Source organism: Enhydra lutris, unplaced genomic scaffold, assembly GCF_002288905.1.
Source record: "Enhydra lutris kenyoni isolate GAN:26980312 unplaced genomic scaffold, ASM228890v2 scaffoldscaffold8, whole genome shotgun sequence".
Taxonomy (NCBI): Eukaryota; Metazoa; Chordata; class Mammalia; order Carnivora; family Mustelidae; genus Enhydra; species Enhydra lutris.
The window spans coordinates 2,439,330-2,463,504 of record NW_019154092.1 but is presented as its reverse complement, the minus strand read 5'-3'; the positions used below and the strand labels follow the sequence as shown (position 1 = coordinate 2,463,504).

Sequence of the window (24,175 nt, the reverse complement as noted above, 5' to 3'; positions counted from 1 at the left end):
CCCCAGCACCAGAAGACTCAGGAGCCCAAAGAGGTTTTATTCAGATCCATGGTCAGTTACAAACTTGGTCTGATTTTTGGTCACAGGCCCCAGAATGCCATTATTCTGAATTTACATAAAAATATAAAACTTGATATTTAAATAAAAACAGAAACAGAGGCTTGGTTTAAAATCACTGTTGAGATGTTTTCTCTGGTGTGTCACCCGTATGATGAACAAAAGTGCCTGAGTCCCTGTGGGGATGACTGCTGACCGTGAATGTGTAATTGAACATTTAAATGTCATAAAAAAGTTAGGGCCTTTGCACCTGATTTTACTGAAGATACAAATAATGCCTGTGACCATCTTTGGTTGCAGACCAGACGCTGCCCGACTCCCATGGCCCTGCTGCATCCTCTCTGCCCCTGGGACATGAGCGCCCGTCCCGGCTGGGCAGTGAGGCTGGGCCACCACCAAGTGACATGCTTAATGGCATGGGGGCGAAGAGGGAGGCAGAGGTGAAGCTCCGTCCCACTAAGCATCTGTTCTCCTGGAGGGTCTTTTCTCCTACCAAGTGGAATCGTATGGCCCAGCCTTGGAACTGCCGGGAAGGTGTGAAGAATAACCCTCACTTTGCCAAATGCGATGGGAGAACGTTGCTTTACAGTCAGGAACCAGAACCACCCTCTAACTTTCTCAGGAGCCTTCAGGGTTTGGGATTCTTCTCTGGAATCAGAGGCTGAGCTCCCGTCCTGCTGTCACCAGGGAAAGGAGACTCGTACCACCCTGCCAACCTGACAGATGGCGAGGCCCCATCTGGGGAGCACTGCCTCCCAAGCTTCACACAGCTCAACCCAGGATGGTCAGAGCAGAGGAAGGCCGCGAGTGCCGTGTCACGGCAGGGCCCGGGGCTGAGGGGAGCAGGGAAGATCGAGCAGCCGGGTCCGGGGCTGTCCTGTGAGACTAACAGGCCAGTGGATGCCACGCTCGTCCTCGCCTGGCCTGGCCCACATCCTCCTTGTTTTAGCCTCTCTTACGCATGGCTCCGTGGCTGCGGGAAAACGCCCTGTTGCTTGGAGGTGACCTCCAGGCTCAAGCGAGGGGTTACGTGTCCCTCCTGCCAGCCTAGCCAGGGTCGTGTGTGGCCTGAGGTCAGAGCTGGTGCAGCCTGCTTCGCTCCGTGAGCAGCGTCATGGCCACAGCGTAGAGGAGGTAGCCCAGCACGAGGAGCAGGGCACAGGTCAGGGGCCCAACGCAGAACAGGGAGGCCACGAAGAAAGCTAGAAGCAGCGACAGCAGCGTCCGGTAGCTGCCCAGGAAGCGCAGGCTGAGCCTCGGACCCCGGGCCCGGCTGGCTGCAGAGCCCCGCGCCACAGGGCTCAGCAGGCGCCTGCCCGCCGGCCCGGGCTCCGTGAGGTGGTAGCGGCAAAAGCTGCCGAGGAAGTCGGCCCGGGCGCACAGGGCTGCCATCCGGCCTGCAAACTGCGGACGGACAGAGACGTGGGGAGTTGGCGTGGGCAGGGCCACGCACTCAGCCAGCCTCTCCCCGGGGGCGGCCCTGCCCCCGGCACTCACCCTCTGGTTGATGGCGGATGACAGCCGGAAGAGCATGCGGACCAGGCTGGCGATCTCGTAGCTCCGGATGGGCTGCAGCTCCAAGTCCCCCTGGTACTCGATGTCGAACCTCCGCAGCCCATTGATGATCTAGAAGCAGGACGAGAAGTGAGCCCAAGGGGAGACCCGGGCTGAGTGGGCAGGCCCGCAGACGCACTCATGGGGACATGACAGAGGCAACGAGGGGATGGGGAGGAGCCGTCCGGGACATGGCCCTTACCTGATAGCGGCCCAGGGGCGTAAGGATGAGCCCATCCTCTCCCACGATGCAGTCTGGGAGCTGCTTCTTCCCGTTCTCATCTTGCGTCGTCCCCAGGGCGAGCGTGAGCTGGGCGAGCTGGGCCTCGCTGAGCTGTCGGGGCAGCGGGGGTGAGGGGGTGAGGAGCACTCTGAGGGGGCTGTGCCACATCCTGCTTTCGCTTCCCAGGTGGAGGAAGCAGACAGGGCTACACCCCTGGGCCTCGAACAGCGAGTACAAGGGGACGAAGACTTGACATCGACAGTATAGGCTATGCCTCCCGCGGGCTCCCCCAGGGGGTAGGGGCACAGGAGCAGACACCAGGCAGGGGATGGCCCCCAGAGCTCGTACTCGGAACATCTGGCACAGGTACTCCAGGGCCTTCTCTAGGTACTCGTCCGTCTTGCGGACGCTGTCTTGCCCCATCTCGTCCAGGTCGTTGGATGGGTAGCAGCCGTTCGTATCTGTGGAGTAGAAGCCCAGCCACGACAGGAAAGGGTGGCCGGGGGTGCTCTCCCCACACTGGTCAGAGATGGACTTGGCGGTCTGCTTGGCCTGCGTGATGAGCTGAGCCAGGCGAAGGACCTGCGGGGCACGGGGCGGGGGGGGGGGGGAGGGCAGGTCAGCCAGCCCAGGTGGCCCCCAAGAGGCTGGCAGGCAGCCCTGGGGGAGCCCCCACCAGGCCGGGAGGGGGCGAGGAGTTTTCAAGACCAAGACATGCACATTCTAAATGTGAAAGCTTTCCAACAAATGTTGTCTTTATTATCAGAAAAAAATTAGACCTCGATGGAAAAAAAGGGCAGGAGGAGAGCAGCATCCAGGCAACACCCAACCTTCTGCCTGCCCCATACCCCGCTCCCACAGCTTCTGGACAGCTGGGGGGCCCAGGGGAGCCCCAACTCACCAGCGTCCGGACCTCGGGCCCAAACATCGGGGTGTACTTGCAGTCCTGGCCCTCCAGGCTGTAGACGTGGCTCTTCACCTTGAAGGAGGTGTCGGTGACGGCCGGTGGCCACGAAGACAGGAAGCTGCCCGTAAAGGGGGGCGCTGTGAAGAGTCGGTGCTGGCGGTGTGGGATGACGAGCTCAGGCTCCAGGAACAACTGCTCCCCTGGAAAGCACGATGCCAGTCCGGTTGCAGCTTCCATGGCGCCTAGGGAGGTTCCCGAGGGACGGGGGCCCACCTCCTGAGGCCCCTGCAGCCTGACAGTCTCCACGGGAAGGCTGATGTCCACGAAGGAAAGCCAGAGAAGCTAATGCCCGACAGAGCCATCTGAGACCTGACAGGACCCCAGAATGCTTTCTGACACCCTGAACTCTGCCTCCACTCCCTCCAGCGGCCCCCCAGCTCCCACCTAGCATGCTGGGCCTCAGGGCAGGCACAGTGCTGCCCACCTCCGACCTGTACCCCGTCACCGTGCACCCAGAGCCCCCACGCCACCGAGGCTGAGCTGCTCTAAGCCGGCAAGGCCCATGCAGTCTCTGTGGTTCCCTTTCTGAGGGCTGCTTCCTGCCGGCTAAGGGCTTACCTTTTTGGATCATCTCAGCCAGGTTGGGCTGGGCAAAGACTTTGGCCACTCGGAACACCATGAGTGCGTTCTTGGGGCTGACCAGGTCGGTGCGGAGCGCACGGCTCAGGAAGCCCACGAAGAGCTTGGTGTACATAAGCAGGTTCTCCTGCACAAAGGGCGCCCTGGGGAACGAGGCGGTTCATCAGGGGCTACACCGCCCTCATCAGCGGTGCATCAGCAGCTACACCACTACTGAACCCCCCAACCCGGGCTCTTCCCGGGCTTCTGGACTCTCCCCAGCCACAGCCTCCAGGTGGGTGAGGGCCAAGGGAGGTGGGGGAGAACCAGGCCTCCTGCGGACACAGTCCCGCAAGGGTTGAGGCCCTTCCTCAGAAGACAAGGGCTCTGTGGCAGGGCACAGAGGGTGGAGGGGGTCGAGCGGCGGCATGGGGTGTGAACACACATGTGAGTGGAGAGCAGCAAGGGGACAGCATGGAGAAGGGCCACCAGCTGTTTCCGTGGGAGAGCAATCCTAGGGCCCAAAGAGGGGGTGGCCTGTCCCCCCAGCACTGGGAGCACGGTGGGCCGGGGCTCACCATCTCTCTGACACAGCCCGGGGCTGGCAGTCGCTGCTCGGAGCCGGCTTCTCGGGTGCGTACCTCCAGGGCTGCAGGTAGCTCAGCCACATCTCCAGGACCTGACAACACACTTATGTGCTGAGGGCCTCGTGGCTGGCAATCTGGTAGGCTGTGGGTCTGGGGCTTTGGGCCAAATCCTCAGGTGGCCTGGAGCCCAGTCCCGGGGAGGCAGCGTGGGTGAGCAGGAGGGAGTCTAACCATGGGGCTTCGGTTCCTGGTGAGAGGAGGGTGGGGCGGCCACCAGGTTCTGGCCTCTTCCCACCTACCTACCACCCTCAGAGGGCCCAGGAGGGAGCTCTGCACACCCTCCCGTGAGCTTTATTTTTTAATTCTTATTTTGTTAGAACAATTTTTTAATGTGCACATAGCTGACACACAACACTACGTTAGCGCCAGCCCGTGATGCTTAGCCCTCCTGCCAGCCTTCCGGAGGCACGGAACATGGAATGCTTCCCCGGCCAAGTGGGTCAGGTGCAGCTCAGTGAGGCTGGGAACACACCCACCACGGACACCTGGGGTCAGAGCCAGGGAGAACAGAGCTTTTCTGTACCCGAGGGTTGGTTTTGGGAATTCAAACAACCAGAATGTGATACCCCCCCTACCCCGTAAGGCCTCCTCACCAGGCCTTGGCAGTAACAGCTGACTCCCTCCTGCATCCACCCCACAGGGACCTCCGCTACCAGGCACACACAGGGCAAGGGCAAAGGTGGAGAGATGAGGCTGACACTCACGGCTCTGAATGATGCATCCAGGGGCCAGTGGCCGAAGCAGTGCTGCAGGAAGAGGTAGAGCTTCTGTTGCACAAATCTTGGGACAGCAGCCCTGCAGGGGAGAGGAGGGGGGAGGGGACCCTCACAGGTGAGTCCAGTGGCTCTGGTTTGCAAGGGCCAGCCCTGCCAAGGGTGAGCAGTGGGCACCCCCTGGAGGTAAGGCCTCCAGTTTCTGGCCCCATTTTTCAGAAGAAACCAAAGTTCAGAGAGGTTAGGTAATGTCCCAAGGACACACAGCATACACGTGGATGACCTACTGAGGCTCCTGTGACCCCCTCTGCTACACGTGGATGACCTACTGAGGCTCCTGTGACCCCCTCTGCTTCGCTCACCACATACAAGTCACCTGCTCTGCTGGCCCCAGTCAGCCTAGGAATCGGGCCACCATCCCTGGCTTTCTGATGGAGGGAGAGGAGCAGAGAAGATGATGAAGGGGATGGCGCAGCACAGAGCTCAGTCTCCAGTGACCAAAAAGCCACTTGGAAGCGAAGAGGCTCCCAGCCCACTGGCTTTCCTGGGCATTCCGAGGAACACGGTCACTGTTGAGCTCCCACTCTGCCCACCGCCAAGGAGGAGGGGACAAGACCGGGCAGCAACAAGACAGGGCCTTTCTCTGGGCAGTCTGGCTCTTTCGACCAAAGACGTTAGGCCCCAAAGGAGAGGCCCGAATGGGGGTGGGGAGAAAACCCCAAGGTGCTTTCCCACCTGGCCCACCCTGCAGATGCCTTGCAGGCTATCCCTCAGGCTCCAGGGACAGGTCACAGTGGGCAACGTGTGTTAAGGGATGAGGCAGTGGTAGCCGGGGTGCGGGAGCCGCGCACACGGCCCATACCCACCGTTTGAACTCCTCCAGGGGGCTGGTGGCGTGGGAGTGGGTGGACGGAGAGACCTGCTCGGGCTTCAGGCTGTTGGAGAAGGCGTGCAGGTGTTTGAGCAGCAGGCGCACCACCAGCACGTGCTCCTCGGTGGGCGTGAATGACTCCTAACATTGAGGGGGGGTACGGTGTCAGCAGTCAGGCCAGAACTGTTTCTTCCACCATGGGCCACATGGGCCACCCCCCGGGCCCTCCCTGTGCCTTACTGGCTGGCCCTGAGGCCCACTGAGAGCACCATAGCCTGCACAGGGCACCCAAAGGCCCAGGTGACATAGCCCGTGGCTCAGTAAGCCTGCACGGGGAGTGGAAACACACCTGTCAAGGGCTTCGCTGTGGGCTTCGAACCCCTTACTGTACCCTCCGTGGCTGACTTGGGTCACTGCTGCCCGCCCCCGTCCTCAGGGATCCCCTCCTGGCCAGCCCGAGGAGGAACAGCAGGGGGAGGGCAGGCTGACATCCCCCCCAACAGATCTAGAGGGGTCTCCCGCCGGCCTCCTGGGTGTGTGCAGACAGCTCCCTGGGGCCCCTGGCTTCCCATTTCAAGCAGAAACACTACCCAGTTCCTTCTGCTGCTGCAACCCCCACCCTTTCATCCACTCCCTGTCCTGGACCCGCCAGCTGGGGGCTAGGCCAGGGCAGCCCTTCTACTGCTGACGGATCTGTGGTCAGCATGACCCCCAAGACAAGAGCACTCTTGATCTTGTGGGCCGAGGCTCCAATTCCCAAGTTCACGTAGGCTCTTTAAGACTCAGGCCTGAGAAGACAGGCTGCCTGTTGGCTGTTCCGTGATGGAGAACAGGGTGGTCTTCCAACTGGTAGAGGACAGCACCAGCGGGCCCCGCCACTTGCCGGCTCCCAGCTCTGGGGCGCCCAGACAGGCACGCTCCTCTGCCCGCACTCAGCACCCCCAGGCCCCTGGGGCCTCCACAGACTGGATGGACGAGCTTTCGGAAGCCTAGTCCCAATCCTGAGCAATGCTGCGGCTGGCAGAGGCCATGCCTCCTGGCATAGCCCGGGCACCCAGCCACCGCTGCTGCTCACGGAACTGTCCTCTCAGCTCTCCCCGCCACGGATCTGCCTGCACGAGCCCAGGCAACGCAGCCGACAGCTCAGTCCACCCGCACAGGGAGCTACGGGGCTTCGGGAGGAGACCTGCTGCTACTTCTCTGTATGTTTACATCTTTGTGTGATGAATTTGCATCTCTTGAAGAAAAAAGCGTAAGATACTTTCCTAATGATGAAAGTAGGAAGGCACTGATGCCAGGCTGGAGCCCCCTCCCCAGGAGTCCCCGCCTTTCTCATTCCTGGTCCCTTGCCAACCCCGCCACTGTCTCCGTAACAGAGAACAGAGCATCTGCGTTGAACCAGAACTGCGTCCCCTCCTCCTCTGCACAGGCCCTTACCACTGCACTGGAAGCCCCTTGGGCTATCTTCCTGCTGGGGGAAGCCAAACCTTTCTTCCGACCTCCCCTCCCCTGGTCAAGAGCCAACTCCCCATAGGAACCTTGCTACAGCTGTATGTGGCCTCCTCCAGCTGCATGTCCTTCAGGGACACTGTCCCAAAGCCTGTGGCATTTCTCACTGGGCCCAGCCCTTAGCTAAGCAGCCCCTCCTGCTATGGACATTTCTCCAGGGATCCTGTTGTTAGCCAAGTGAGAACTACCCCGACATAGGCCTGAGCGCTACCCATTTCGGTGCTTGGCCCACCTCTGCCGGCCCTCCTGGGCCATGTTCTTCCTTCCACCCAGCAGCTGCTGCTTCTGGGCGGGGACCCTGTGTGTGCTCACCACCCCATCCCAGGAAACCTGATTTCTCATCTTGTACTCAAGTATCAGGTTAAGTATTATGGCATGCTCCCACCGAGGGGAACTGGACAGACCCCTGGCCTTGAGCATGGATCCAGACGCCTGTTTTCTGCCCAGAATTCCTGGCCTTCATCTCATGAATCAGTGAGCTACCAGCCTCCATCAGCCCAGAAACAGCCTGCAGGTCTGAATTCCACCTACCAACCTCAAATCCACCCACACTGGTCATCTCTGCCTAAAGCAGACCCATCTCCAGGAGGCTCTTGTCCACTCTGCCCACCTCTGGCAGTGCGCACAAGTCCACAAGAGGCCAGAGCCCAGCGTGCTTAGGGATCGACAGCCTCTCCAGGCTGGGGGGCTGAGCCCTTGTCCTCCCTGCACGTTGGCTCACAAAGGCTTGGGGTTGGCCGAACCATGCCACTCTGAGCCCTGGGGCCTCCCTGTGCTCAGTCAGCTCCTGAGCGCCAGGCCCACACTGTGGGTGAGGAGGGCCGCTGCAAAGGCCACACTGTTTCCACTCCCTCCAACCAGGGCCAGAGAAGCCACCAACTCCCAAGAGCTTGCAAACTCTGGTTGGCTTGGGGCTTGGGTGGGCAGATCTGGCAGCTCCACCCCCCCAAACCTGCACTAGTTTGCCAAGTGGAGGGCCAACGCAGGCTAGAGAGGACACTTGCCACGATCCCCAACACACACGGGCTGGCTCAGTTTGGAACTGGTCTGAGTCACCCCTGCCGGCCCCTCGCTTTACCACTGCACTGTCATGCACTCCATGGCTCACACCACAGGGCAGGGGTGAAACACAACAATAGGAGAGCAGCCAGTACTTGGTAGGCGTGAAGGGCCTGGAGGCTGGGTTGGGCAGGGCTGTGGAGGGCGCTGGAGACACTGAGTCGGTAGTGCAGAACCTCCAGCTGAGAGACAACAAAGCAGAGAAGCCGAGAAGAGGCAGGGAGGGCGGAGGGCAGGGCAGGGGACAGGAGGGGAGAGATCGGGGAGGGGACAGTAGGGAGAGAAAGACAAAAGTGAGCCCAGAAGTTTAAGGAGAGAAAACAAAAAACAAAAACAAAAGCACATCAGTGACAATCCACACCATCAGAGCCCCGCAGCCTTAGGCAGTGGGACACCACCCTCTCAGCAGCCCAAAGGGTCCTGCCCAGTGGGCAGCCCAGAGCCAGGCCCAAGGGCTGCTCCTCCACCTGCCAGGCATAGACAGACGGATGCTTAAGGACACTTGGGCAGTCTCCTCCAAGTCACCGGGCCTGAAAGTCCTTCTAGCTCCCTGAGGTCAGCCTGACTTTCCTGCCAGAGGGGCCTGCCCTCCCTGACCCCTGACTCCCATGGCTGCGGTGTGTGCACTCTGCACCCCACCAGGATCCTGGGAGGCTTGCTGGGACACACCACCAACCACCAAAGCCCTGAAGGCCCCGAGGCTCCAAAAAGAAACTTTTGAGGAGCCCGTTCCTAATGGAGACCCCTCTGCTCACGGAAGAAAAATGTCATTTATTGGACTTCCCTGGGTTGTCCCAGAGAAAAATTTACCAAATTGACACATGATGCGGTTAGTTCCTAGGAATCAAAGATCTAATCTGTGGCCCCTCCTGAATGGTTGTCTCTGTTGGGAATGATTACCAGTGTGGCACAGAAGCAAGCAAAGCTCAGTCCACCAGGCCTGACACCCTCTGCAACCACATTCCGGAAATCATTAAAGGTGGCACAAACACTCATGGGTTCAAATTCTGGGAGACCCATCTCTCCCACCTTACCAGGACTCCCCAACTCTGGACTCACAGAGCCCTTCACCAGCCCCAACGGGCCCTAAGAAGCTGACCATGGCCACACACACCCAGAGGCAGCTGGAACCCGAGGCTTGGACAGCCTGGGACATGGGGGATGACAGCTGAATTGGCATAGCTGTCCGCCCCCACCCCCGTAATGACAAGGCCTGCTAAAGCAGTCCCCTTCAGCCAAGCAGAGTTCAGAGCCGGCCTTGGCATATATCCTGCCCGGTGAGGGCCACGCCTCCTACTGAGAACCATGCTACACATAGGAGAGGCCAGAATGTGGGTGCCAGGCTTTGAGGAGAAAGGCGCAGCCAGAGACACGCAGAGCAAGGGCAGGAAGGAGCACAGCAAGGAGTGGGCTGCGCTTTAAGGCCTTCCTCTGGGCCAGACCCTGGGCTCAGCCGCAGCTCGGCAGGAATCAGAGACCACATGGTTCCCCTGCTGGGGACCTGCCCAGCCTAAGGAACACCTGGCAGGCCCCGCAGTGGCCTGTAGAAGTGTGTGGACTTCAGCAACCATCTGCTTCTCCAGAAGCCCTGCTCAGTAAGCTGGGGTGGGGCAGAGGCCCAGGCTCTATAGAGTGGGCATCCACTCTGGACCCAGGCTGCCTGTCACCTGGGAGGAGGTGGGCTGGAAGCACCACGGGACCTCTCGGAGCTGCACTTCTTGCATCTCCAACGTCAGGAAACAGGGACCTCAAGGCTAGGACTCCACATGGCACAGCACAGGCCTGGGTAGATGATAAGGAGCCTCGGATGAAGGAGATGTCCACAGTTGTCTTTCTCCACTTCCCGGGTTTACTTAGGTTCTGTGTTCAGCCTCAAAAGGAGGCAAAGAACCCCAAACAAACAATAAAAAAACACAAACCCTCTCCGGGTACCTGGTGGGGGTTTCCTGGTTGTTCCCCCACTACCAGCCATTCTGGGCCGCTCTCACCTGCCCTGTGGTCTGGCCAAGAGGAAGCAAACGTGGGGAAGAAGGGGAAGGCCCTCCTGCCCCAGCAGGTACGGGCCAACACTCCTCCCAAGTAAGACAGCTTAGAGAACCTTTGTGACTGGCAGATCTGCTAAAAATCACAGTGAGTGTGCTTGCGCTAGCTCGGAAGACAGAATGAGCAGCCTGGAAGGCAAGCAGCAAAGCAGCCTCTGCCTCTGCAAGACCAAGCCACATGCACAGGGGCTGAGTAAGGCCCTTGGGACCCGAGGGGGAAGCCCCCACCCTCCCAACTGCCGTGCACCAGCCAGGAACATGCAAGTCCACCCTGGAAGCAGGAATGGCAGCGCAGGTCCTCAGGGACGCGAGAGGCCCAAGAGGGAGTCCTGGCTTTGCCGCCGTTCCACGTGGTGCCAAGGACAGAGATCTGAGGTACTCTGCACTTTAAGAGAGCAGCAGTTGGGGGCTGCTCCCCAAACCGGTACTCAGCGGAGGGCAGGGAAGCAGAGCTGGTTGCCGAGACTCTGCAGCAGGAAAACAATTCCAGCTCCGTGCTGGATTCGCAGAGGAAAGGTCACAGGCCACCCGTATGAACTTCAGGCCCAGACTCTCAATTCTTAAGGAATCTCTCAAGCATTCACACAGAATGGTTTTTTTTTGTCTGGCACTGACAAAAGTGACGTCTAAGAGGCAGCCCAGCAGCGCACAGAAGCCGTGGACTGCACACCTGATTACAGGCCAGTGCTGCTCCCAGCAGGGCCCCAGTTTGTGTGTTTCAGGCTTTTTCGTGCAGTGTGACCCTCGGTGCCCCCCCCCGCCTCTTATTACGGACAGAGCTGTTCTACCCTGACAAGTCCAGGGGGCAGCTGGCCCTGGGCATAGTGACCCAGGGAAGGTTTTGGGGAGACAGCTGCCTCCACGCCTCTGCGAATGAGCATGCTGCCCTGGGAGGGAAGGGAAGGAAAGGAGGAGACAGGCCAGGCCTCATGCAGGAAGGCGTCAGATCCCACCCACTGCACAGAGGGCTGCCTGCCGCTGCTCTGAAGGAGGGAGGGGGCAGTGTGGGGACCAAGGGGAGCGAAGTCTGCCAGGGGCCACCTCGGCAGGAAAGCAGGAGGCACCGTGACGGCAGAGCAGACAGAGCCAGTTGTGACTCCCAGAGGCACTCGCTGACTCTCCCACCCCCAGAGCACGAGCACCACAACCTCATCCATTCCGGCTGCCAGGGAGGGGGCTCTGGAAGGAGCATGAGGAGGACCCCAGAGATTACAGGCCTCCAGCCCTCATGGTGGGAGCCCACCACAGAACCAAACCCGCCTACTGCCCAGCACTGGAGTAAGGGGTGGTGGCTGAAAACCAGCCCCTGAAAACTAGCTGAGATTAAGGACAAGGAACAGCAGGTGGACCAGGCACACCAGGGCCAGAGCAGACAGGACGAAAAAGCACAGCAACGTACCTTGGCGTGAGGGGACTGCATCTTTTGGTACATCTCCAAGGAATAATGATGAAGCCACATTTCAACAAAAACCTGCAAGAGAGCACTGGGTGGTTAAATGATTTTCATCTAGGATGTTGTGACCATTCAAAGGGTAGTTTTTTTCAACAAACAGTGCTGGGAAAATTGGTCATCTGCATCCAAAAGAATGAAGTTGGACCCTTACCTTCCACCAGAAACAATAAATAATTCAAAATGGATCAGAAACCTACATGTAAAATCTAAATCTATAGAACTCTCAGAAGAAAGTGTGGGGAGAAGGTTTTACGACATTGGCTTTGGCAACCATTTCTTAGCTAGGGCTCTAAAAGCACAGGCAACAGAAGAAAACAGGTAAATCGGACTTCATGAAAATTAAAAAAATTTTTGCGCACAGAAGACACCATCCAGAGTGAAAAAGACCACCCACAGGATAGGGGAAAGTATTTACAAATTGTGAATGTGAGGAGGAATTGATATCCAGAATGTACAGACAACTCCTACAACCCAACTACAAGTAAAGAAAGCCACTCAATTAAAAAATGGGCAATGGACTTGAACAGACATTTCACCAGTCGACATACAAATGGCCAATAAAGACACAAAAAGATGCTCAACATCACCAACCACAAGGAAGGGCAAATCAAAAGCACCAGGAGGGGGCGCCTGGGTGGCTCAGTGGGTTAAAGCCTCTGCCTTCAGCTCAGGTCATGATTTCAGGGTCCTGGGATCGAGCCCCGCATCGGGCTCTCTGCTCAGCGGGGAGCCTGCTTCCTGCTCTCTCTCCGTCTGCCTCTGCCTACTTGTGATCTCTGTCTTTCAAATAAATAAATCTTTAAAAAAAAAAAAAAAAAAAAGCACCAGGAGATACCACCTCACATCCACTGGGGGCGGGGCCTCTAATCAAAACCAGAACATCATGAGCGTGGGCATGGCCGCCCAACGCTTGGTGGGAACACTGCGCTGCTGGTGGGAACGTACAACACAGCAGCCGGTGAGCATTAAGCAGAATTACCATGCAATCCAGCAGTTCTGCTTCAGGGTATAGACCCAAAAGAGTTGAAATCAAAGCATCTAAGAGATTTCTGTACACCCGTGTTCACAACACAACTATTTACAATGGCTAAAACGTGCAAGCAATCCCGTGCCCACCCAGAGATGAACGGAAACAGAGAAAGTGGTAGATCCATATGACACAGCATTACCGAGCCTTAAAAAGAAATTTGGCAACGTGCTACCACATGGATGAACCTTGATGGCACTCTGCTGCGTGAAACAAGGCAGCCATAAAAAGCTTAAGTATTGTATGGTTCTGTTTCCATGAGATTCTAGGGTAATCAAAATCATAGATGCAGAAAGCAGAGTGGAGGGGGCCAGGGGCTGGGAAGAGGCGGTATGGGAAACTTCTGTTTAATGGGCACAGTTTGTTTTACAACATGAGAAAGTTCTGGAGATTACTTCCACAACAATATGAACATGTGTAATGCTTCTGAACAGCATACTTAGAAATAGTTAAAACGGCAAATTTTATGTTGTGTATTTCACTGCAATTCAAAGGAGTTTTTTCTTCAATTAAAAAAAGAAAGAGCATTCGTGTTCTGGTCCAGGAAACAAGCAACTTCAAACAAACAAACTTCAGCATTTCTGCCCCATAAGCCCGGGTCCTGGCCATCAGCCCTCCTCACGGGCTGGCAAACCCCAGAGTCCACATTAGCTGGGACCCATCTGAAGCACCAAAACCTCTCTGCGACCAGGGACGATGAGTCCAGCCGTCTGATCTCCTAGTGCTGTCTTAACAATGACATGGAGGCCACTGAAAGTGCAGCAGCCCACATACCAGGAGTTATGTACAAGGCAGGAAGGACAGAATCCCATCTTATCCACCTGCTAGGCTGCCAGTAAGTGATGCTCCTGGCTACTAACTCTGCTGCAGAGTTCAGCATCAGAACCAGCTGAACCTCTCCACGGTGTATTTGGAAGAGACAGCCTGGCCCGGGAGGTGGGCAGCACTGCACCCTGGGAGGGAGCCAGCCCAAGCCTGTGTGAGAGGCAGGAGCCTGCTCAGGGGCAGACAAGGGGCCCTACCGCCTCCCATGTGGATCCCCCAACCCGGAAGGGATAGGGGCTGCCGGCCAACCAAGGTGAGAGGCTTTGCAAGCCTTCTCCAGCCAGTGTTATAAAAACACTACGGGAGCAGGGGCTTCATATCCAAATGAGGGTGATCACAGGAAACCTCTCCAGCAACGTAAGAGCAGGTCGGAGACGTGCGGTGTGGGGCCAGCCTTCATGCAGATCCACTAGAAACGAAGCAGCACTCACACCACCATGAGAAAGACAAAACTCCAAGGCCAGTGAATCCTGGGATGGAAAGCACTACCAGTGACATTCAGATTAGAGGGGTGGGCACATTTCCTCTAGTCTGATTTCTACATGTCACAGCAGGAAAACACCAACAATTCAGAGGTGCTCTCAGGCTGAGGATGGTGTTTAGGCCTCTGCCTCCTGGGACAGAAGGTGGCCAGGCAGTTTATCTGGAAACAGAAGACGTAAAGAGCCTCCTTATTCTCACCTGGAGTAGTGTCTCGGACCTCCAGATCTCATGGGAGGCGGGGTCTGCATTCACAGACGTCTGATGAGAGACATGTCGCTTCAGGAGGCTGGTGTGGTGGAGGCCGTAGGAAGCGAAGGGCATGGCTGGCGTCCTGAGGGACACACAGAAACAGGCCTTCGTTAGGGGCTCCTGCCGGCACAACCAGTGGCAATCTGAATGTGAACATTGGTGGCAATGGAAGCCACTACCACCTGCTGAATCATAGGACGGCCCCCAAATCCATATGGACATACACAATCAATGAGCGGGAAAAGACTTCCCTACCGCAGAGCGTGCCCTGATCAATGTAAAGAGATGAAAGCAGACAATCGCCCTTAGGCAACCAGCCTATTAATAATGATTTGGCCGGCAATAATCAAGGGACACTAACACTGCTGATAATCACACAGGCTCAGCGTTATCTTCCCAACAAATCCCTCTTGCTAATTAACTTGGCACAAAGTACCCACTTAATTTTACAGGAGGAAAACCTGGCCAACACGCCCCTGGCCCAGTGATCAAGACAACGTCACCAGCACACAGACTCCACGGCTGCCAGGCCTACTCGCTAGGGAACACCAGAGAACTCAAGATGAGGGCATTCTGCATACCCCAGTCCAGCTGGCCAGCAGACCCTAGAAAGATAGCCAGGGCAGCCCAAGTGGGGTCTGAGGATGAGATAGTGGCCTGGCAGCAATGCTGATCTCCTGATTCGGATAAACGCGCAGTGGCCGTGTACGAGAATGCACTCGCTTTTAGGAAATATATTCCGAAATGTTAAAAAAATAGCAGGCACCATGTCTGTAACCTACTCAAATGACCCAGAAAAAACACATAGAGATAGAGAGTAAAACAACTCAGAAATGTAGGCGAAGGACCTTATGGAAGTTTTTTGTTATTCATGGCAAGTCTTGGGTCAGAAATTCTAGATTAGAATAAACCAACAAAACCGGGCCCGGAAGCCTGCCTCTGAGAGGGCGTGAACCTGGCCACCCTGGGTCCTTCTCAGCCGCAGCATTACCAATGCCTGGGCAGCCTCTCCTCCTTCCACACCCCCATGTCCCCCTTTCAATCCCCTTTCCTCGGGGGCATTCCTGTGCTGGCAGGAAGAACCAACCTCCCCAGGAAAAAGGTCCACCAGCAAGGCTGAGAAGGGTAAAGAGCATAGGGGGCAGCTCCTGGGTCACTAGTGTCACCCAGGGAAAGGCGGCCAATTGGTTCCTGGCTAAAAGCTGCCCATGGCTTCAGTTCCCCCTTGGGCTGAGGCTGGCTGCGCACGCCCTTCCTGCACACGGTCCAGCCACAGCCCAGCCTGCTTGGATGGGCACAAAAGGCTCTTTACCCCAGGGTCTCTGGCTCAGACCAAGACCTGGTCTGACAGATTCCTCCTATTCTTATTCCTCCACACGTCAGCTCTGTGGTGACCTGCCTATAGGCCCTTTCTCTCCAGCACCACCCACTCAGTGCCACTGATCAGCTCTGGCAACATTGCTTCGAACCCCCTGCCACCACTTCCCTGTGGGGCTTGGATGCCACTTGTAGGGAGGGCTGCTAGGGGGAGAACACAGCCCACTCTGAAACCAAAGCCAGGCCTTGTCCATAGGGCCACAGGACCTGCTCACTGAAAACCCAGGCACGGACGTCGTCCTCACCCTGCCCTCCTCCGGTCTGTGCCAGGGCTGTTGGGGTTGGGGCACTCTGAAGAAAGAGTGGTACTAGTGTCCCTGTGAGTAGTGCCCGCTGCCCAGGCCATTCCCCTGCGGAAGGGCCAGACTTTACAGGCTGGCCGCAGGGATGGGGCACCCCAGGCCAAGAGCCAGGGCAGCCAGAGAGCCTTACCTGGGAGCTGGTGAGGGGCTGGGCCCCCCAGGACTGGAGGAGAGTGGGGGGAGCACACTGCCTTCTGTGGGCAGGAACCATGACAGGTACCGGTCCACGAGGATGAAATAGGCACAGTCTGAAGTTCGTATGTGGAGAGCCCCAGGGAGCGGCTGGAAAAGCAAATCTGAGTTGGTGCGTGGCTCTGGGTGCCACCCCTGGCTGCGGACCCCAGCAGCCTCAGGGCTCAAGTCACTGCACATGAGCTCTAGACATAGGCTACATCCCAGGGACTGGACCAAAGCACCCTGGGCAGTACCAGGAGATGAGTTCCTCCCCCCGGCCAGGGAAGCATGCAAGCTTCCTGGGCACCTCTGCTCTGCCCCATGCCCAGCAAGCACTTCCTGTAGGAAGCCCCCCCAACCAATTGGGGTGCACAGGTCACCCTATGTTGCCTGTCAAGTGTGCCCACCGGCCTGTCATCCTAAGTGAGGATGGTCTGAAGAACAAAGGCTGGAGAAGGATGCAGAGGAGGAGCCGGAGAAATGAGGTGAGAAGGGAGAAGAAATGGAAGGTAAAGAAAGTCCTAGCCACAGCCCCCACCCCCGGGGGCTTTGGGAAAAAGCTGCTCAGGGGCACCCCTTTTGTACCTTTTGAGTGATGAGGCTCAAAGCAAAGAAGAACATGTAGTACTCGAACGGATCTGATGGTGGCGTCAGGAGGCAAACAGGCAGGGTTATCGGGCCACCCCCAGCACTGTCTCCCAGACCCCCTTGGCCTCCCCAGTCCTGGGAAGCTGACAAAGGATACTGAGGGCCAAGTTCAGGCCAAGGCCCCCTGTCGGGGGGAACTGGACCTTGTTGTGGTACAGAGGGCTGTCAGGGAGCACGTGCTCCTGGATGGACGCCTTCACGGGGCCCTACGGAGACAGGGCGTTGGGCTTGTGGGCAGGCTCCACAGGGCACCCCCACATGGTGCAGCCTCTGGGAAAGGCTGCCGCGGGGGCGACCAGCACACAAACACTGCCTGGGGGAGCAGTGCTGTCCTGCGGGTAGCGCTGGAGTAAGAGGGCCTCCACTCAGAATTGCTCACGCTATCCTCAGGAAGACCCTCAAACAGCAAGGGCAGCAGCTGGGTGAGTTTCTGAGCCTCTTCAAAGGCTTCATGTTCCCCCTCTTCTTTGCTTTCCATACCCACCAAGAAAGTCACCCTCCCCTCAATTTGCCCCCGAAGGACTGCAAACTCAGAAAAACAGAGCAACTGGTCACACAGCCCTACCTGCCACTCAGCCAGGGACAAACCAGGTCACATTGTGCCTTCTCCTTGAGCAAAGTCGGGAATGATGCCCCCCAGACCCTGAGCAGACACCACGGTCTTCTGCCCACAGCTGCAGCCCCCCAAGCCCTGCCCCACCTGCACCACTGCAGCCGCTGTGCAGGGCACTCTATCCTGAGCATGAAGCTCATCCCACGGTTTACTTACAGGCAGGTAGGAGACAGGAAAGTCAAACTTATAATCTTCGGCCTGAAGCTTATAAACCAACTTCATCATTGGGCCACTGACCATGAAATTAAACCAACAGAAAAAGGGCAATGAGCTGTAAACCACCTTTCTTCTTACTTTGAGAAATATAGTGTTTTAAGAACGGGATCACCATGAGGAAACATCCAGCCCCTCTCAGGTGACAAACCTACCTACCCGGGGTCTAGAAATTCCATTACAATGCTGTATTCCACAGGACTCATGCGTCCCTGCAAACAGCGGAGGTTCCAGCCGAGAAGGACACCGTCCAGGCTGCCAAAAATGCTCTCCACCAGCCATGGGAAGATGGCGTGCAGCTCCTAAAACGGTGTGTAGGGGAGGCTTTGGGTAGGCTTGCTGAGGCCCAGTGCCCACTGCTGGGCTGTGTGCGATGCAGGCCTCCTGCCCAGTCCAGCCCTACACCCCAAGCTGTCCTCCTTCTTCACTGAGTGTGTACACACGAAGTGGAAATTTCCAGGGTGAGAATCCTTGACCAGGCTGGCTTCCTGGGCTTACACTTACTACTTGGTAACTCTGGGTAGGACTTAAATAAAATACACATTTTCAGGGTGAAAACCAGGGTTTCTCAATCTTTTGGGCTGGATACTTCTTTGCTGAGGTGGAGTGTCCTGTGCAATTTTGGAAACGTACCAGCATCACTGGCCTCTGCCCACTCGATTCCAGTAACACCCTCCCCTGTGTGACAACCAAAAATATCTCTAGACGTCGTCAAATGTCCCGTGCAGGACAGAAGCACCTGTGGGTTAGAACCCCTGGTGTACATGCTGACATGTTTAAATGTGTCCATAAAGGTGACAGTCACAATACTGGGTCATGCCTCTGTGCAGAGCAGTGCTCAGAGTTGGGAATCAGGGGCCATAAGAATGTTTTTTCAAAGAGTATATGAGACATGACCCAAAGAGATGCTAGCAGAACTGTACCTTTGCTGGAAAATCCTCAATGACTTTAACCAAGTCTTGGCACCGCTGTGCAAAGGGCTTATTTACAGAGTCAGCTTTCAGGCTAGCCTAGAAGACAGAATAAACCAAACAAATCATAAGCACATTCAGTTGGCAGCTTTTCTGCCAACTGGCTTGAATCAAAACAGAAACCTGAATGAAAGGCAGGAGTCAGACACACCATGGGCATGGCTCCCCAACATCTTGTGCATCAGGTCATGCGTGTGTCAGTGGCCTAAAGGATGCAACTGGGAGAGGTAGGGGTCCTTTGCTCTCCAGACAGCCAACTCTCGGGCTTCTTCCCTGCACCCTCTGTCAGACATCCCCAGTTACAGCAGGGTACTACACAATTTCACGACAGAAGTGACTTCCACCCAATCCAGAGCAGGGTCTCAGTTCTAGGGTCAGCCCCACAGCCAGAAGAGGACCCTTATTGTGTAGGGCACCGCTCACAGACCACAGAGTACTCCCTGAGTGTACACACACACAAACTGGAAATTTCCCTGTGATGACACAACTGTGATCATCAGTAAGAATGCCTGACAAAACAAGGGAGAGAGCAGAAGCCCTCTTAACCAAGCAATCCGGTGTTCAGTAGATAACGGGCCAAATGAATTCATTACCTTAAGAAACAAGGCAGGCTAGAAACGACAGACCGTTTCAACCAAATGTTGACACTAATCGTGAAGGCATTGGACAGGCCAGGAAATATTTAAGACAAGAAGGAAGGAAATCTATCCAAGATCATGGGGTGTGGATGAAGATCAGGAAAAAAATGCCAGAATTTGAACCAAAACGGCTATGCCCAAGGAAATCGAAGGCCTTAGCCATCTCCAAATGAGGATGGTGCCGCGGTCAAAGATCTGGGATGTTGTGCCACGTGCTGTGGGAACACTCCCCGCATGCCTGGCCTCTACCCACTGGATGCCAGGAGCACTGCAAGTGTTGACTCTAGAAGGGGCACTAAGGAAGCATGTCCTTCTGAATGAATGTTTATAGAAATTATCTTCCGGGAACTGAAATAAGGAATCCTCACCATGGCTATCTGCCTCAAACATAACTTCCCAGCATCATGTTTAATGCTGAGAGTGTAGTCACGCCATTTTCTAAGGATAACAGCTGGGATTATTAGAATACCTTGTGAAGCATGTAAAGATTTACAAGATGCAAAAATTCTTTTTTTTTTTTATTTTAAGGATTTTATTTATTTATTTGACAGAGATCACAAGCAGGCAGAGAGAGAGGAGGAAGCAGGCTCCCTGCTGAGCAGAGAGCCCGATGTGGGGCTCGATCCCAGGACCCTGAGATCATGACCTGAGCCGAAGGCAGCAGCTTAACCCACTGAGCCACCCAGGCGCCCCTACGAGATGCAAAAATTCTGATGTATATCCTTTCACATGAGCCTTCCCAGGCCCCAGGAAGTCATGAAAACTGCATTTGAATCAACTTACCTTGGAGGTGAGAAACTCATCTTGTAGGTGAGAAAACCAGGGCTCAGAGGTAGAGTAAACCTAATGTCCTGCCCAGTAGGGGGCAGAGTCAAGTCTAAGGATTCTAACCCCCAGGCCACCTTCCTTGGCATCCCCTCAAAGAACTACCAGCAGACAGTTCAGGTCAGGGGAAAGAACTCGAAAGTCCCTGGGCTACAGACCTATCATCAGGCTGACGTTCCCGGAGGCAGGTGGTACTTACCAGCAGAAAGCTGGGCTGCTGCAGGTGAGGGAACGCCATTGCAACCTCCCGGGACCCGCAGACAACGGCCGTCTTAGGAAACCACTGTGAAAAAACAAAGGTGACATCTCAACGTCCGCCACAAAACAGAATGTTACATTGCCTCACAAGGCTCAAGAGAGTATTTGTAGAACTCAACACACTCCACACTGCCAAATGCCAGGTTTTATAGAAACGCCAGTCTAGGGGTGCCTGGGTGGCTCAGTGGGTTAAAGCCTCTGCCTTCGGCTCGGGTCATGATCCTAGGGTCCTGGGATCGGGCCCCGCATCGGGCTCTCTGCTCAGTGGGGAGCCTGCTTCCCCCCACCCTCTGCCTGCCTCTCTGCCTACTTGTGATCTCTGTCAAAGAAAAAAAAAAAAAAAAGAAAGAAAGAAATACCAGTCCAGGGGCACCTGGGTGGCTCAGTTGATTAAGCATCTGCCTTTGGCTTGGGGCGTGATCCCCGGGTGCTAGGATGGAGCCCCGTCTTAGGTTCCCTGCTCAGCGGGGACTCTGCTTCTCTCTCTCCCTCTGTGCCCAAACTTGTTCTCTTTCTCTTTCAAATAAATAAATAAAAATCTTAAACAAAAAAAAAAGAAATGCCAGTTTGACACATTCCATAATGGCCAGCTTCAGAGCCAAGCCTGCAGTGGCAAATCCTTGGTGACGCTTGTACAGCACTTGCTAGGGGCCACACCTGCTTCTAGGATACCACCATATATTTCCTCATTTAATCCTCTGGGGTTGGCAGAATTTTAAAGACAGCCCTCCAAGATTCCTATCCTTGGGTATTCAGTCAAACGCTCATGTAGGGGTTACGAAGGAATCTGACAGATGAGACTGAAGTCTCAAGGGGGTGGACCACAAGATACAGAGCAGTGCCAGCTGCTGGCCAGTAAGGAAACGGGGACCTTAGTTGTGCAACCCGAGGGAACTAGATTCTGCAAGCAACTTGAATAAGCTCGGAAAAAGATTATTTCTGAGGGCTTCTAGGTAAGAACAAAGCCAACAACACCTCCATTTCAATCTTGTGATATCCTAAGCAGAGAACCCAGTGGAGCCTGTGTAGACTTCTGGACTATATAATTGTGAGATAATAAGCGGATGCAGTTTCAAGCTGCTAAGTTTGCTAAGGAAGAATAGAAAACATATATCCTCACAACAACCCTGCAAGGTCAACAGGGATAAAAAAAGAAGTGGAAGCAAAGAGGAGGTAAATCACATGCCCTCACTTAGCTGGTAAATGGCAGAACCAAGATTGAAATACATGGACCTCTTAACACATGTTCCACAAAGACAAGTACGTCACTGTGCTCTACGAGAATGAATGGAATGAATGGAAGGGATCAGCAAGCGCAGCCGAGGGAGTTTTTGAGCAAGCCATCAGAAAATCAGGAGCAACTCTCTAGATTCCTATCTCTCTGCCCACCCAGTTCAGAAACTGAAACTATCCAGACGGTGAATGAACAGAAACAGAGACCGCTGAGTCCCACTGATGATGGTCTTCCTGGCACAGCTCTGCCCACAGCATGAGTAAGTGTGCTGAGGTGGCAAATGGAAGTGCATGTGGATGAGGAAAGACCAGGTGCAGGGAAGCTGTGAGGCAGTGGAGGAACCGAGAGATGTGCATCTCTGTCTCTTGGCAATAGAAACAACCTCCTCGGTTTTTTCAATTCTTCATGACACTGGTTATCAGATTCAGTTTTAAGGAAGACCTAAAAGGCCTCAGTCCTGAACCAAGAGAATAGCGCGATAAAGATGACCAAAGTAAAATAATCAAAGCAGCATAAAATCCTGGCCTGTTTGCAAAGGGCAGAGCTTTAGAGATGATGAGGTGGAAGCCTACACTGGCATCAGCTCAAGGACTGAGGGCCAGAGGCGCCAAACCAAGGAGTCTTTCCGGGAGAGGGCAGTGTCTCTTAATGCCTGTTCTCTAACCCTGCCACAGCCAGGCTCCTCCATCACACTCTTCTCCGCTATGTACAAAGTGTTCCTTTCATCCGCCACTTCACGGCCACTTTATTCAGTGGCTGCTTCGGATCTTGTTTTGAGGTTTCTTCTCGGAGTGGCAACACCGATCAAGCCAAGCAAATCACACTACTGCCACGGTCTCCCTCTGGCTGCTGAGAAGCAGAAGATGCTCCCTTTTGCCGCTCACAACTGCCCTGTGAAGTGAGCCTCGAGATCTCCATATTAGAAGAAACTGAGGCTCAGGAAGCTCGACCCACACCGGGAAGAAGAGTCGGGTGAGAATCCACACTCGGCTCTTCCTCCCACACAGCTTGTTGAGCCCAAGGCTCAACTTTAACTCGAATCTCTCCCTCCGCCAACTCCGTTCAACGAACGTTAACCGAGCACCCACCAGGATGGGGTGTGCGAGGCGCACGAAAAGGTGGCATGAGGGCGCAGCCCTGGAAGATGGCCAAGAGGGCGCAGCCCGGCTTTTGGGTTTCCAGCCGGCCGGCAGGCCAGGCTCGGGGCACAGACGCCAACGTCCGGTCTGAGGCCTACGGCTCGTGTAGGAACAGAGATGGCTTCGGCGGAGATTCGGGGTATCGCCGGGACATGAGACCGTCCCGCACGCGGCTCCCACCACTCACCTGTGGGACCCATAAAGTCCCGTGCCTAAGGGACGGAGACCGCCATTCGGCTACCCGGCGCCGAAATGTCGTCATCAAGCTGCGCCTGGCATCACGCCTCCCCTACCCTGGCGGGAAACGCACCTCCAACTCTGCGGGCAGTTATCGCAAAAGGCGCATGCGCAAAATGAAAGCCGGCAGGGTTTAGGGGGTTACATCTCCGAAGGCGCGTGCGCAGCGGCGGCAGCAGTGTTCCATAACCCTGAATTCTCCGAATGTGGGAGCTGTAAGGAGCGCGCGTGCGCGCAAAGAGAAGCTGTTTATTAGGGTCCTGGAGGCGCGCCCCCTAATGGGGAACCGGCGCAGAATAATTATACACCGCAATGACTGACTTTCCGACAGGCATTTATTGAGCGCCTATTATATTCCAAGCACTGCGCTGGGTGCTGCTGCCCAAGTGAGAATGACCAATGAAGGCTGACCCTGAACGCCCAGAAATGTGTCTCTGCGGCCCGCCTCAGTATCCCCCATGCCTAACACATCTCCCTATTGTGGGACCACTGAGTGCAGCCGTCAGGAAAGTATTTTTTTTTTATTTATTTAAGATTTCACTTATTTTTGGGACTCCTGGGTGGCTCAGTTGGTTAAGCAGCTGCCTTCGGCTCAGGTCATGATCCCAGCGTCCTGGGATCGAGTCCCACATCGGGCTCCTTGCTCATCAGGGAGCCTGCTTCTCCCTCTGCCTCTGCCTGCCATTCTGTCTGCCTGTGCTTGCTCTCTCTCTCCCTCTCTCTCTCTCTGACAAATAAATAAAATAAAATCTTTAAAAAAAAGATTTCACTTATTTTTTATTTGACAGACAGAGATCACAAGTAGGCAGAGAGGCAGGCAGAGAGAGAGAGAGAGAAGGAAGCAGGCTCCCTGCTGAGCAGAGAGCCCGATGCGGGGCTCGATCCCAGGACTCTGAGATCATGACCCGAGCCGAAGGCAGAGGCTTTCACCCACTGAGCCACCCAGGCGCCCCAGGAAAGTATTCTTGAGACTATGTTGCAATTTAGTAAGTTCATTCAAGTAGCACAGGGACAGGACTTGTAGGCAGAAACTACTTTTGCTGTATGAAGCTGGTGGTTATATGCTAAGTGTTCCAGGTGTAGGAGCCGTGCAGGGAGTAATAGGTCATAAATGTCTTCTTGGAATTTCTAGTCCTAAGGCTGCTTTCGTCAAGATTACTCTGTTGCTTATCCTTCAGCTCTCTATTAACTGTCTTTGAGATGTACAGGCAATCATGAGACCCTTTAAGAATGTAGCAGCCAGTACTTATTTGATCCTTATCAAAACTATGCAGGTTACAGGTCAGCTTTGGGGGCTAAAGATGAACAT

The 24,175-nt window shown here is 55.4% G+C and overlaps 1 protein-coding gene across 4 annotated transcripts; it reads right to left on the bottom strand.

Moving 5' to 3' along the window:
- LOC111142501 (sphingomyelin phosphodiesterase 4) lies at positions 1-22,962 on the bottom strand. Of its 4 annotated transcripts, XM_022495719.1 has the most exons (20): positions 22,817-22,962; positions 20,198-20,281; positions 18,488-18,574; positions 17,724-17,866; positions 17,508-17,583; positions 16,836-16,944; positions 16,676-16,728; positions 16,047-16,198; positions 14,187-14,319; positions 11,600-11,671; positions 8,254-8,340; positions 5,586-5,731; positions 4,711-4,801; positions 3,938-4,038; positions 3,360-3,523; positions 2,736-2,941; positions 2,183-2,416; positions 1,814-1,945; positions 1,555-1,683; positions 1-1,461 (listed from the first exon to the last, which is right to left on the bottom strand). In XM_022495719.1, exons 1-20 carry the CDS (start codon positions 22,889-22,891, stop codon positions 1,132-1,134), a joined length of 2,604 nt encoding a protein of 867 aa, XP_022351427.1. In that variant the 5' UTR covers positions 22,892-22,962; the 3' UTR covers positions 1-1,131. The 4 variants fall into 4 exon arrangements, with proteins under 4 accessions (XP_022351427.1, XP_022351428.1, XP_022351429.1 ...); XM_022495720.1 differs by lacking the exon at positions 8,254-8,340 and having other exon boundaries at positions 22,817-22,926; XM_022495721.1 differs by lacking the exons at positions 8,254-8,340; positions 17,508-17,583; positions 17,724-17,866 and having other exon boundaries at positions 22,817-22,928.
- Between the last annotated feature and the right edge of the window lie 1,213 nt (positions 22,963-24,175).

What these genes read in the sequence shown, in the direction of transcription:
- LOC111142501 (XM_022495719.1), bottom strand. Translation starts at nt 22,891, where the DNA reads ATGACGACATTTCGGCGCCGGGTAGCCGAATGGCGGTCTCCGTCCCTT. An exon ending in GGACTTTATGGGTCCCACAG is followed by an intron (nt 20,282 to 22,816) that starts GTGAGTGGTGGG and finishes GTTTTTTCACAG; the next exon opens with TGGTTTCCTAAGACGGCCGT. An exon ending in ACCTGTGCCAGATGTTCCGA is followed by an intron (nt 1,946 to 2,182) that starts GTACGAGCTCTG and finishes CTGCCCCGACAG; the next exon opens with CTCAGCGAGGCCCAGCTCGC.